General features: G+C 35.9%; 2 protein-coding genes across 2 annotated transcripts in view; one reads left to right on the top strand and one right to left on the bottom strand.

Annotated features, from left to right (window-relative positions):
- LOC126970507 (glutamate [NMDA] receptor subunit 1) overlaps positions 1 to 2,900 on the top strand; it is a 31,192-nt gene extending 28,292 nt beyond the window's left edge. Inside the window, exons 16-17 of the mRNA XM_050816456.1 lie at positions 275 to 528; positions 797 to 2,900. Coding sequence (XP_050672413.1) covers positions 275 to 528; positions 797 to 976 — 434 coding nt within the window. The 3' untranslated portion in view covers positions 977 to 2,900. The remainder of the gene's footprint in view (positions 1 to 274; positions 529 to 796) is intronic.
- A 1,031-nt stretch (positions 2,901 to 3,931) lies between these two features.
- LOC126970537 (V-type proton ATPase subunit E) lies at positions 3,932 to 14,685 on the bottom strand. The gene is made up of 5 exons (XM_050816505.1): positions 14,517 to 14,685; positions 14,166 to 14,341; positions 6,837 to 7,005; positions 5,026 to 5,220; positions 3,932 to 4,709 (listed from the first exon to the last, which is right to left on the bottom strand). The coding sequence occupies exons 1-5, from the start codon at positions 14,547 to 14,549 to the stop codon at positions 4,602 to 4,604; spliced, it is 681 nt and encodes a 226-aa protein (XP_050672462.1). The 5' UTR covers positions 14,550 to 14,685; the 3' UTR covers positions 3,932 to 4,601.
- Between the last annotated feature and the right edge of the window lie 657 nt (positions 14,686 to 15,342).

Genomic DNA, 15,342 nt, shown 5'->3' on the forward strand with positions numbered 1-15,342 from the left:
TTTAAAAATTAAAGCTCTATTTTCCAAAATTTTATCATGAGTAGATTAATTAATTCAAATTTAAATATTGTTATTCAAAAAAGGATGTGACATCACTTATTGAAAGTCAAAAACTCTGTCCCATTCCAAAACGAATTCCTCAGACCTTTTTCTTAAAAAAAATATGTTTACAAAGTAATATTGTACAATTAATTATTATTTCATAGCCTGAGTGCGGTCGCTCCATCTTATAATAAGATATGGATTTACCTACATATGTATCGCATTGTTCCAGGTGGCATTATGGAGTCACTAGACAACCAATGGATACTTCGAAACAATATGCTGAACTGTGAAGAGAATGAGAAGACACCAAACACACTGGGCTTGAAGAATATGGCTGGTGTCTTCATACTAGTACTGGCAGGAATATTCGGTGGCATTGTTCTCATTGTTATCGAAGTTGTTTACAAAAAACACCAAATCCGAAAGCAGAAGAAGATGGAAATAGCGCGACATGCTGCCGACAGATGGCGTGGAACAGTTGAGGTAAACCGAAGTAAGATTGGAGTCATACTCGTGGAGCCGGATGAACTAGACAAAAAGCAACTCGAGTCAAAAATATAACGCTGCGAACATGGCTTACGATTCACTTGTGTTTGTTAAATAAATCAATATCATTCATTTAGTTTATTTCATTTAGTAAAACATGCTGCTTGGACGTTCTTCAAAGACGTCACACTCAGCTTCGTAAGTACAATATAGTGTATAGAATTGTGTCAGTCAACGTAAAATAACGTGCTTTTTTTGTTTTTAGAAACGAAAGAACTTAAGGGCTGCTATATTACCTTCGCAACGACGCATTAAGTCGAATGGTGTTAAAGAAACGGGAACAATCAGCCTAGTGGTCGACAGAGGAGCCAGAAGACATGAAATTCCACGTATACCCCGTTTCAGCCCTGCCTACACTCCGGATGTATCACACCTAGTGATTTAACCTAAATTATTCAATCGGAAATTGAAGGCTCATTATGTTAAGTAGTCGAATCATTGGAAACGCATGGATTTTTAGATATGTATAATATGAAATACGGTTTATTCATTCAAAAAAAACGGTATGAAATAATACTACCTACAACATATATTATATAACTAGCTGTACGCTGAGAGTTGATAAATATTATGAAACTTTTCGGAATACTTTTCCGTCGCAGCTGTTGTCACGCGACATCTTACCTATGAGTAAAAACATTTGCGGGCCACAATTGGTAGTCACTGTTTTTTATCAACTCTGAGCGAACAGATGTTACATTACTTCATTCATGTTATAATAGTAGGTATAATATGTTATTGGCTGTGTTAGATGTGTTCCTATAAAATGAAACGGCGAGTGTTTCGTTTTAGATGTTAGGTGGATGACCGTTGCACGATTAATGAAGGGTTCAAAATTATTTTTCCAAAATCTAATAGGTACGATCTATACGATTTTCTGGAAACAATAATATATATAATTTAATAGCAAAATACATATATTTTCAAGATATCTCGTTACTTCAAATATTTATGCGTGCTATAGGTATATAATTAGATACCTAAGTGTTACACAATAGGTATATTTTAGCTGATTCTTGGTGTTGTGGACTTATGTGTAGCGACAAAATATGAGAAATTTTCTATAATCTCCTAATATTTCTTATTCCATAATTGACGGAAAACCTGAAATATTCAAACAATCATATGGAATCATCTTCGGAGACATGATAGTAAATTCCCGCATTCGTGAATAAATTCGAGGTTGGTTACGTTTAAGGTCCTGGTTTCTCCTATAAAAAGCATCTATAGTGCTCCGTCACTCCCAACTGGATTAAGCTTTACGTTTTACTTCACTCCAGATTTGTTCAATATTATTCGATTCTGAAATGACTGCTCGCTAGCTTGTCCGCCTACGGTGGTTACATTTATATTTACCAAGGAAACTCCAACCAAAGGGCTTGCGTTGGTATGATTAGAAGCCTGCTAGTGTTGCCAAATAAGACTACATCATGGTTGGTTAGGTACCCCAATTTCTACATATACATGACCGAGCATAGCTCAGTTTTTCTAGTTCTTCCACAGCCTTTGCGCCGTGGAGCAATTTTGAAGAGCTAGTTGCTCCGCACCTCAAACGCGCATAATTTCGCGACAAAATTCATCTAGTTTGAGTTGCATATGGGTGCGACTGTGCGTGTAACTAGAAAAGGCACAGTTGCAGTAGTACCTAGGCATCAGTATTAGTGTAATCCTCCAGGATGTATAGGCTTAGTGGCATAAAATTAGGACTTTAAGTGAGTTTCTATGCCACGGCAATCTTTGGTTGTATTTTGCATATTCCCATATTATCCAAAACGACATGATACAGATAAAGTGGTAAGGGAACACACACTCTTGACGAACACCTGGTTTAATTATTATTTATTAATACCTACGATAGTTTTAAGAATGCTAATAGTAGTGTTTTTGGTCCGCAAAAATTTTGTATATAATATTGATAACAGATTAGTATAGCAGCGTGGTAACTAAATAAAAAGCTACTTAGGGACCTCACCTCTTTGAAACACCATTTTTAATTACTTATGTATTATTTTTAAAGGGAAATCAATCCAACACAAAAGACCACAATGATAAAGCAAAAGCAAAGCAAATTGAAGCTAAAATTGTGACATTTATTTTCAAAGATTTAATTAAATATTTGATTATTTAACATTCTTGGACCAAAAACACTACAAGACATAAGTAAACTGAATTAAAAATGTTTTCATGGTGAAACCGTGAATTGTTATTTTGCTCAAGTTTTACATTTGAAATAGTTTGTATATCTACTCAAATATTTGTTTTTATAACAACATTATTTTTGTGGTTAGAAATAAATTACTTAAGAATGATGATTGGCCTTACTACTTACTAAGTACTACTTTTTATCCCGCAAATTAAAACAGGTCCCTAGGGAGCGCAAAATGAATTTTAGCAGGGGTCCACATAATAAAATGACGGCGAAAGAAAGCTATGGAAGGAAAGAGAACCATTTTCAAGTTTCTCGGGATGGGATAGAACGAATTTGGGATTATTAGTAACAATCAAAGATGGCCGCCGAAAAATTATGATTTCATGAATAGCAACATCGTTTCCTAGAATCTTAGGTAGATAATAAATGTGGGATAATTTTTGTTACCCAAGACGGTGGCCACTTAATATTACGTGGTCAACAATATGGATATTATTTCCAAGGTTTTCGGGATAGTAGCGAACGAATTTGGGAATATTTATAAAATCTAACTATTGATGGTGCAAGGCATATATAGCATCATTTTGTTCAGCAGAGCTGTTTACCGTTAAAAATATGAATAAATCTGATTGGATGCTTCATAATAATTTTGTTCCGACTAGTGTAGTACTAGGACTGTAAGGATAGGGATTTATTTAAATATTGGGAGCCACTTATAAGCGATCGTACATTAATAATAACTCGCCTACAACTAGGTAAATACTTAATAAAAGTGCAGCAAACGAGTTCGTGAAAGTATGAGCTCTGACTTAGGCAAATATGTCAGGTCGTGTGTTTATCAGCGCTTTAGCTACGGAAACATAAAAGGATTATAAGAAATGCTATCATTTGAAACCTAAGCTGGTTCCATTAGGTAAAATAATAATCACCAATTAGGTATAATAAATTGGTATCGCTTTATCCACTAAATTTGAATGCGAAGAATGGAGCTCGTGTTTATTTTTAACTAAAGCATCAAAGTTCGTAGAAAAAGACGAAAGACTATCTCTCATCTTATATATGTGGTCTTTTTTTTTATAAAACAAGGTGGGAATGCGTCCTTGCGTATTCAGCAAGTGGGAAATGATGATATACACATTTATTATGGGGCAAACATCCGTCTGGTGAACAAGTGATAAAAATAAAACATCATTTCAACACATCTATATATTTACATAAGAAATTTAACAGTGCCATAATCGAAACATTACATACAATAAGAGCTATAGTGCTCTGAACAACAGTTTTATAGCAAGCACAGAACAATTATATTGCCAGGATAAGGGAATGTATTGTATGACTGCAAAAATGACTTGTGACACTACACTGCGTTCAGTCAAATCCAAATTATTTGAGTGAAAATAGCATAGGATGCTGCTGTCACAAGCCATTCTTACAGTCATCACCGATTCCCCTATGGAAGATGCGGGTAGAACAATAAATATCATGTAATCGTACAATCCAACGCCAACTGGTGCTAATACTAAACAGATATTACTGTAACCTCGAGAATTGCTATAAACATGATCTAATAATATTATGTTTTAAAGTCCTAAACACTACAACCGCTAATATAAAATGGTCTACTGAATGAGTTGTAACAATAAAATACTTCGGCGAAACTAATGTACAGCAGATTACCAGGATTCAGAAAAACATGATTACATTTCTGGCGACTTAACATTCATCAAGACAATAATTATACACTTTATTATAATATTATATTATCAATAATTAGGCAAATTAAAACACCTATTAAACTCTATTAATATTGAAGATTTAAATAGACTGTTAGTAGTAACAAGTGATTAATGGCGACTGTTTAGTCGGTGAATCTACGGTTGGGGTTGTGTCCGAACAGGGCAGTACGGATCTCCGGGAGGAGTTGTTGGGCAATCAGCTCCATGCGGGACTCCAGGGTGTTGCAGATCTGAAATAATAATGTCAGTAGATAAGTAATTAACGGCTCATTAGCTCTGCCAATCAGCAGTTACCAATGTAAATGTGTTAGAGGACCATATGCTCTAATTAAAAATGTATGGTAAAAGGATTCTTCGATTCGAAGGCAATGAAGCAATTTTTATATTTTATAATTAATATGATATTCAATAATCAACGCTTTTTAATTAATTTCTGAAGTGTGACATCATAATCGTCCACCATAATACTTACGACAGCTTTTGCGCACAATTCAAAGTAGATTGATAGAATTAGAAAAACCTTTTAACAATAATTGATCTACGTACCTTGATACGACCCTTAACCGCAACAAGTTCAATTCCCCCGCAAGTGTTTGGTGGAAGGTAGTTCTCAGTGTCCACTTTCAATTGACAATCTTTCTTAATCTTCTCTTTGTAGTCATTCTGAGCTCTACCAAGAACGGACTCCACCAAGCTCTTGTCAGCCTCTCGCACACGGAGGGTGATGGAAGGCTCCATGAGCTAAAATTGATCATAGATATTACACTAAATTATTTTATACAAACAAACTGTCTGAATATGCACTAATAATAGTATAAAAAGATAATGGAAAAAGAAGTGGTGACTGCAACCTATGCAGATGACGCTGCAGTCATCTCCTGTGGTAATTATCAAAACATAGCACCCGCCATATTGCAGGAATGCCTGGATAAAATTGGAGTATGGCTGAAGAAGTTAAGAATTATAGCAAATCTAGCAAAGTCAGTCTATATAACTTTCACACTTAAAAAGAGGAGACTGCCACAACACATGACAGTCACAAAAACACCTAGGTATGCATTTTGATAGGAGGCTTACTTAGGCGTTATTATATCCAAGCCAAAGAGGAACAAGCCAGTAAGAAGCTTAGAGACATGTAATGGCTCCTAGGCAGAACATCAACGCTTGGTCTGGAAAATAAACTCCTTATATACAATTCAAATTCAAATATTTTTATTCAAAATAGGATGTGACATCACTTATTGAAAGTCAAAAAACAAATGAATGCCTCAGACCTGAGAAGAATGGGCGCAACAAACTCAGCGGGCTTTTTTTTTTCATCAAATAAATATGTTACAAAGTAATATTGTACAATTAAACTAATTATTTAATAGCCTGAGGGTGGTCAATCCATTCCCAATCTGTGGTATCACTAAGAAAGTCATTTATGTTATAGTAACCTTTACCACACAAACGTTTTTTAACAATTCTTTTGAATTGTATCACAAAACCGGTAATGGATATATGGCATACAACTGTGGGGATCAGCAAGTCACTCAAATATTGAAATTCTCCAGTGCTACCAGAGTAAAAGAACACGACTAGTCTCAATCTAAACACAATTTGCATAATTAAAGTTGTCACATCACTGGATGTGCACTCCTAAAACTAATTTTATTGATCACCAAATCTGTTTAAAGCTGTTGAGGCTGATTGCAGAAAAAAATTATCCAAAATTGTTACAATACTTCATGATTATATTTTCAGATTTTATATACAAATCATATTTTAAAATAATTTGTCCAGAAGTTTCATTCATATTTCATTCATTCATATACCCATAGTACCTTAGATAGATTCCTGGCACCGAATTCCACCTTCGCACGACACGCCACAAGTTAGGATATCATCCCCACTATCTGGATGTGTGGCGATGGCGGTCCTCCATAGTACGGTTTTAAAGGAGCTTTCTTCCACGTACTACAAAGCTATGGAATGAGCTTCCTTATACGATACGACGATACTACATGGGTACCTTCAAAAAAAGCGCATACTCCTTCCTTAAAGGCCGGCAACGCTCCTGTGATTCCTCTGGTGTTGCAAGAGATTGGGCGGCGGTGATCACTTAACACCAAGTGACCCGTATGCTCGTTTGTCCTCCTATTTCATAAAAAAAATAGTACAGGCTATGCCTAGTTTGGGGCAAGTTAATTTGTGTAAGAGTGTGTCAATATCATTATTATTACTCATACATAGAAGAGAAAATAGCAGTGATCACTTAAACATCAGATCTTATAATTTTTTTCACTTCATAATAAATAATAGTAGTAATAGTAATTCAATGTGAATTATGTACTAATACAGCGTATTCAACATACTTGGAAGAGTGCCTGGACAATAAGGGTGACCAGGAGCTCGGTGTAGAGTTTGTTGTCCTTCGGTACTTCAGCCAGGCGCTTGCGAGCCTCGTCAAGCACATTGCGCACATGGTCTTCACGTACTTTGAGCACCTTGAGACGAGCTTGGTTCAGCATGTTTGATGATTGACTGAAACAAATTATTAATTAAGAGCTGATACTCGCGACTACGTCCGCGTACACACATGACTAAGCACGTAGTACATATGAAAATCTTTGTTTCTTATAACTTTATTAACTGAATAGTAAATCAAGATATCGCAATATTTTTTTTTCTATATAATGGCCGAGGGTCTAAGGAATAAAACTTAGAAGACTTAATTATTAAATGTATATATTTTGCTGCTCCTGTGATTTTTGCGGAGCAAGCATGAATAGCTCGCAGATTACAAATTTCTTTCCTCCTTACTTCACAATTCTTTTATATTTCGGATAATTCACACTATAAATTTATAAATTATAGCCTATGTGTTATTCTGGTATGTAAGCTATATTATTGTAGAGTTTCGTCGAAATCATCGTCATGGGATACTCATCCCAACTTACCTGTCCGGAAGTTGTGGTATAGTATACGGGTATGCGACCCCGGCTCCCCTAGCTATTACTGTCCTTATCCTTGCCCTCCTGGGCGGTAATATCCTACATTTCCTATTTCCCACTTTAACTTACCAATCTTCCTTTCACACCACCTATCTTTCCCTTTTCCTAAAAGGCATAAAGGCATAAAAGGCATTTATTTTCTCAAAACTGATTCCTTTAGAATTCTTTTTGATGTCATTTCTTATACTACTAGATACTACTACCGCTTCGGAAACAAATGGCGCTCTGAGAGAGAAGAAGCGGCGCAAGAAACTCTCCCAGCATTCTTTTTTTTTGCGCTCTTTTCAATAAAAATATACAATATTGTACAGTTGCTATAAAATAATCACAATCTAGTCCCAGGCTGTCCGATCATTTAGATATTCAGCAGTGGAGTAATAGGATTTACGACAGAGCCATTATTTATAAAACATTTAAATTTATTTATAGACAATGCCTGAACAGTGGCTGGGACTTTATTGTAGAAGTGTATACATTTACCCTTAAAGCTATTATGTATCTTATGAAGCCTACTAGAATTAGTTACAAGCAATCCCTTATTTCTAGTGTTATAATAATGAAAATCACTATTAAGAGCAAAAAAACCTATTCCTACCCTCTCCGCCAATCCAACGTCTGCCGCGCGGATGGATGCATGGCTAGGGGCAAGCCTAGTCGTTAGCGTGCCACACTGCCCTGGGACCGGGCGACCCAGAATCAGGCTAGCCTTACCCTGGCATGCGGGGCTCTGCTGGGGTGGACAAACCTTTCCCTTGCTATTCGTGGGAACGCAATGGAGACTAATAAAAATAGGTTATTTCACCAAAATGGCGGCGATGTGGTTCGCCACCCATCACGTCTCGTTTCTCGCGGGGGCGAAAAGCGGCCCATGGAGAGCCGCTTTGCTACGTTGAATGTAAGAGAAGGAGTGGATGATAAGGTAGATGAAGTATGTCAGATGATGGATGAACGATCCATAGATATTCTATGCGTGAATGAAACGAAGAGGAAAGGATGTGATACCACGGTTCATGGTCCCTACACGGCATACTGGTCCGGAGTCCCCCAAACCAGTCGAGGCTGTCAGGGAGTTGGTGTGATTCTTTCCGCTCGAATAGTAGAATGTGTGATAGAGCATGAATGTGTTAGCCCAAGACTCCTCTGGATTAGGTTAAAAGTCGGACTCACTCGCTTGTTTATCCTTGGGGTCTATGCACCGACGGATCTGTGCGGAGGTGGGTCATTAAAAGCCAAAAAAGAGAGAGAGGAATTTTGGGACAGTATGAGAGAGGTCTTGAATAAATGCGGAGAAAATGAACGGATCGTGATGTTAGGGGATTTTAATGGGTGGGTTGGAGTAAAGCGTGATGGGTATGAAGGAGTTCTGGGTACGTTTGGGGACGAGAGAGTGAATGAAAATGGGAAAAGCCTGCTTGAAGTATGCTTGGAATGGAATCTTTGCGTGGCCAACACAATGTTTAACCACAAAAAGATCCATTTGTATACAAGAGATGAGGGTGAGTCTAGAAGTATGATTGATTTTGTAATTGTAGATGAAAGACTGAGAAAGAAAGTACTAGATGCTCGGGCATACCGCGGTGTAGGCCTCGACACAGACCACTTCCTGGTCATAGCCCGAATGCGCGGCCTTTTTAAACGTTGGCGACACCGACGAGCTGAGCCTACGAGTGTTTTGGACAGAGTAAAAGTGGAAAATCTACAAGAAAAAGAAAGGAAAGACGAGTATGTAGAGAAACTGAAAGAAAGTTTTAAAGGCATAGAAGAGATAGGTGTGATTGAAGATTTGTGGGAGACATTTAAGAAAGGGGTCGTGAATGTTGCTGTTGAGGTATGCGGGGTAGCTAAAAGAAGGAAAGGAAGAAAGAACTATAATTTGTGGATGGATAAAGAGGTACAAATGGCGGTGCAAGAAAAGAAGAAAGCTTGGTTGGATTGGTTAGCAACAAAAGCTAACCAAAAAGTACAAAAGGCAACGGATGACGAGATAAAGGAAGCAAGAACGAAGTATAAAAGATTGAAATCAGCAGCGAAAGCAGTTGTGTCTAGAAAGAAAGAAGAACGAAAGGATGATTTTGATAGGAGGCTCACTGAAGATTTCCAGTCAAACATTAAGTTCTTCTGGAAATCCATCAAAACAGCCAGAGGAAAAACGTCTACCTCGGAGCTCAGTATAATCAGGAGTCAAGATGGGAACATTATAAGAGGAGAAGAATGTGTGCTAAAGAGATGGAAAGAGTATTTTGAAAGTTTGTTTGAAAGAGAGGAAGTGCATGAACAACATCCGGCAGCTTCTATTGAAACTAATATAAATGTTGATGAAAGTGAGATAAGCATGGATGAAATAGTGAAAGCATTGAAAAGTATGAGATTAGGTAAAGCTGCAGGGTATGACAGGATTACCGTCGAGATGCTGAGGGCTGGTCAGGGCATAGTGGCTAGCCAGCTGTACCGCCTCTTCAATGTGTGCTGGCGAAATGGGCAAGTACCAGGAGACTGGTGCAAAGCTGTAATCGTGCCATTGTATAAGGGAAATGGGTCACGACAAGACTGCAGAAATTACCGCGGTATAAGCCTTCTCAGCGTCGTCGGTAAATTGTATGCAAAAGTGTTGATTGAAAGAGTTGTGAATGAAACAGACGAAAAAGTATGGGATGCACAAGCGGGATTTAGAAAGGGAATGGGATGTACGGATCAGGTCTTTTCCTTGCGGTGCATAGCCGAAAAGTTTTTGGCTAAAAACAAAAAGGTCTATTGCGCGTTCGTGAATCTAGAAAAGGCCTATGATAGAGTGGCGAGGAATGAATTGTGGTCAGCATTGTCCACGAGCGGTGTGAGCAGTTCCCTCATACGAGCATTGCAATCTCTTTATAGAGATTCTAGTGCTTGTGTAAGGATAAACGGGGCATACACTGAATGGTTTAATATCGAAAAAGGTGTTAGACAGGGATGTGTAGCGTCACCGTGGCTGTTTAATCTGTTCGTGAACAATTGCTTGACAGGTTTAAAAGAGAATGACAGTGGTTTGAGAATGAATGAGTTACTCGTCAAATGTTTTCTCTATGCTGATGACCAAGTATTACTTGCATCTTCAGCCGAGGAGTTGCAAGAGATGGTAACTGCTATGAATGGAGCTTTTGGTAGAAAGGGAATGAAGATGAATGTAAAGAAGACGAAAGTGATGGTGCTTGAAAGAGATGAGGTAGTGACAGACTGTAATATCGTGATTGGAGATGAAAAAATTGAACAGGTGAATGAGTTTGTGTATCTGGGTTCTAAATTTACAAGAGATGGAAAGTATGAGAGTGATATTGAAAGAAGAGTGAATGCAGGAAACATGGTGAATGGAGCTTTGCACTCCTTTATGAACAGTCAGAAGGTGTCTAATAAGGCTCGTTTGGCTGTGCATGAGGGGGTGTTGGTTCCAACACTCATGTACGGAAGTGAAAGTTGGGTATGGCAGAAGAAACATGAAAGCAGAATAAATGCAGTTGAGATGAGAGCGTTGAGAAGTATGATAGGAGTTACACTGAGTGACAGGATAAGAAATAGTGAGATAAGAAAACGTTGTGGTCTGAAAGAAGATGCTGTGACAAAAATTGAGAAAGGTATGCTGAGATGGTTTGGACATGTCGAGAGAATGAATGAAGAACGATTGACGAAGAAAGTGTATAAGGCCAGTGTGAATGAAAGTGTTGGAAGGGGTAGACCTAGGCGGACGTTTCAAGATCAAATCAGGGACGTCGAGAAAAAAGGCCAGGTCAAGAGTACCCTAAACCGGAGAGCATGTATGAAAGGAATAATGAAAGTGGACGAAGCGAAAGAAGTATGTAAGGATCGTAGCAAGTGGAAAGAAGTGGTCTCTGCCTACCCCTACGGGAAAGAGGCGTGAATTTATGTATGTATGTATGTATGTTCGTCGAAATCCATTCAGTATTATTTGCGTTAAAGAGGAACAAACAAACATCAAGACATTCTTACAAACTTTCACATTTATAATATTAGTAGGATGAAAATCATAAGGAACTGATTGGTAACAAAAGTGGTCCTTTTAAGATTATAGTGACAAGAGATAAGAAAAACTTAATACTACTGGACTCTGAAACATAGTATTTATGCTGATACCTGTCTAATTCAATATTGTATTTATACAACAAATTTCAGAACAAGGATGTCTACAAATAGCATTGTAATGTTCAAAAATGTGTGCTCGTATCACACATTGTCCATAGATTTTGGTACAAATATATACCTCAGTTCCAAAGTGTAACAAGTCTGAAATTTAGTATGCCTGAGATAAGTATGAGAAATTGTTCCATAAACAATAACTGAATACAGTTTAGTTGTTACTTCTAATATTTCTTCATAAGTGTAGAATATTTTCGTTTCAAACAGTAACAACTAGAGTTACTGTAAATGGCAAAAAACAGTATCCTTAAAGATTTGTCATGTCTGTCTGTCAATGCGTATGTAACAGAAGAAAAAAACAATAAATTTTGGGGGTGCTCGCCCCATGCTTAGAACTGAAACTCTAAAATTTTTTTTCATCAAACCCAAAAATATTGTATGTATATTACCTTGCAAACTTCCACCGAACATTGGTTTGAACAAGATGGACAGTAGTATTTTAAATCGTCATAAATTGTATTATCAATAACTTAATTAAAAGAATACACTATTTTTGATACATTGATCAAAGTTACAACGAACAACAAGAACTTTTATATTAAGTTACTTGCTGCTATGGAACCCTTCATGGGCGAGTCTGACTCACATTTGGGTGCTTTTTTTAATTTTGTTTGAGAACCCAAAATCTAAGAGAAATAATTTTGAAAAAATAAACGACTAATATGGAGTGTATTGAGAATAATGTAAATAAAGTTATACAGGAACTATACATCAAAGTTGAAGTTTGAAAACATTTGAAAATGTGTCTGTACTCTATTTTCACAATATCAATATGGAGTAAAGATTTATCTGCCACATAACAGTTAAATTGTAACATATTATATATTCATTACTATTACATTTCCTTTAGATAAGTTATTGGTTTGAAGAATTGTATAGACACAATTTTAGTTTTTAAATCTGAAAGGAACCTATGGCAGCCTATTTCTATGGCTCTACTTTCCGTCTGTCAGTGGGCTGTATCTTATATGCCAGGATCATTAGGATGATAAAAAAAAAGAAGAATCAAGTATTAAATATGTTATTGGAGACAAAAAAGAAAATAAATTGATCACTGAGTACTTTTTATAATAATAAAAGCAGTGGACTTATAATCCCTTTAGAATGAACTCTCCATACATACTTAAAATATTTTCTTTTAAGATTGGCTTGCTATTATTAGTTATTTATTTATTATTATTAGCTTATTATCTATAAATAAATTTAAATGTTTTATAAAAAAAAGGGCTCTGTCATAAATCCTATCACTCCACTGCTGAATATCTAAATGATCGGACAGCCTGGGACTAGATTGTGATTATTTTATAGTGATAGAAATGACTGTACAATATTGTATATTTTTATTGAAAAGAGCGCAAAAAAAGATTGCCGGGAGAGTTTCTTGCGCCGCTTCTTCTATGTCAGAGTGCCATCTGTTTCCGAAGCGGTAGTAGTATCTAGTAGTTATTAGAAATGACATCAAAAAGAATTCTAAAGGAATCAGTTTTGAGGAAATAAATGCCTTTTATTTTAGTGTATTGGTAGTAGGAGGAGATGTTAACAATATATAAACAAGAAAATATTTATTTCCAACATGGCTATTATATACCTTTAATCAGTACAGGATGTATCATTTATCTACAGGTCATAAAGAACCTTGGTAATACAGAAGTAAGAAATGTAGTTTGTCCAACCGGATTTAACACATTTTTTATGCTGGTTGTTTCATGGCTGAATTAAAATAGAATAGAAATATATTTATTTAACATAGGGAGTGACAATAAGATAAAATATTGCAACATCAAATGGTAAATGTCATTAAGTTACACCAGTATGTACAGGGGCTTTGACTAATAAGAAACTCCCGGCTATCAATTCAAGCAGTTATTCATAGCTTCTACATCAATACTTTTGATAAATATGACATAAATTGTTACAAGTATTTGTGGAACCATACATAGAGCTGTTGAGTCTAACCCATGTCTCCTTTACATCCATTTATTCTTTGCTTTATAGGGTTGGCATCTACCTTCTGTTTCCTCTGTTGTTAAGATTATGGGTTGTGATGATCATATATCATCAGGTGATCTGTATGTAAATTCATATGTTAAGCTGTAAAAGTGACAAATAAGGCACATGTGCTCTACACCTAACCAACATATATGGAATATAATAAACACATTAATTTGGAGAGATTCTGGTAATTACAGTATTGGAAATAATCTGTACCCAATTATTCATACTTTACTTGACTACAACATGTAGTCATATTCTTACATAAATACCAAATTAGTACTCATTTTCCATCCATACATACTTCATAAGCTTAATCTAATATAAGAATCCAGTCCTACACAGACTGTGATAGGCTGTCACCAAAGATCACATGATACAAGATTATGGCACTCTACTCTTTACAAACTTTTGAGATTTGTGATCATTATAATTCATTATACCCAATTCTGTTGGGAATACTTGGCTCAGAACAAATATAATTAAAGAAATAATAAAATTTGAGTGACCTACATCTTTTTTTGAAGTTCCACCTGCTTCTCCTTTTTCTCATAGTACTCCATAATCTTGAGCCGTTGCTGTTGGACAAGACGGCCCTTCTCGATGTTGAACTCTTCCTCCGCCTTAGCATCGATTTCTTCGGCCTTTTCGTTGGCCTCTTGTTCGATGAAGGCCATCATATGTTTTATCTAGCAATACAAAATTAGTCATTTTAAGCCTTTCAAAAACTACTAGCGCATTAAATTAGGTGAGAGAAATCCGATTTTCTAAGTTCAATTACTATTAGAAGTCGGATCAATCATTGTGACAAATTAATGTCTCTCTAGAACTACGTGCAGAAAATTACAAATATAATCTTTTTACCTGTTTCTGAACATCTGCATCGCTGAGCGCCATGGCTGATGGTTATATTATTACACCACTAACACGTAAAAACAACCGATATTGAGCCAGAAAATTAGACACTGGCTGAAGAGTTATGTCGACGCCTATCAGACGTGCTTCTCCATTGAACAATCATATGATTTTCGATGTTGCTAGTATGAAAAATTTTCCTCATGATTTTTCATAGACAAATTTATTATTTAACATTATTGTTTTTGGTATTTTTTACAAAACCGATAACTGAAATGGTATGGATAAATATTTTATTATAATTAATCAAACATTAAAGTAGTTTTTGAAAAAATAAAATTCCTATTATATACCTAGATAATAATATTATACAATAGAGATTTAGAAATAAAAGAAATTTTTAAGAAGGAAAATATAATATAACAACAAGCAGTCAAAATTACAGCATTGTAAAAAGAGGGTAGATTTACATTTCATTTTTCACTAGTACTAGCTGTTTACTTGTCAATACCAATTTCGTTTGCTTTTTATTTATTTTTGGTAAGTCCCTTGACAATAATTTTATATTGATTTGTAACATAAAGTTAAATCCAATATAGATAGAACAATATACATTATAATTATGATCACCTATTTTTTCCAATAATACATATTGTCGGGGTGTCTAAATAGTATAATAGATAGGACATTACTTAATGGATACTAACATTTAATGTTATAGGTATAGTATTAGACAAGACAAAGAAAAACGGTACTAATTTATAATAATCGGACTCAAAATCTTCAAATTCTAATACAATGGTTTTATATTGTCATGATGTACTCGGAACACCAC

This window comes from Leptidea sinapis, chromosome 21, assembly GCF_905404315.1.
Source record: "Leptidea sinapis chromosome 21, ilLepSina1.1, whole genome shotgun sequence".
Classification (NCBI taxonomy): domain Eukaryota; kingdom Metazoa; phylum Arthropoda; class Insecta; order Lepidoptera; family Pieridae; genus Leptidea; species Leptidea sinapis.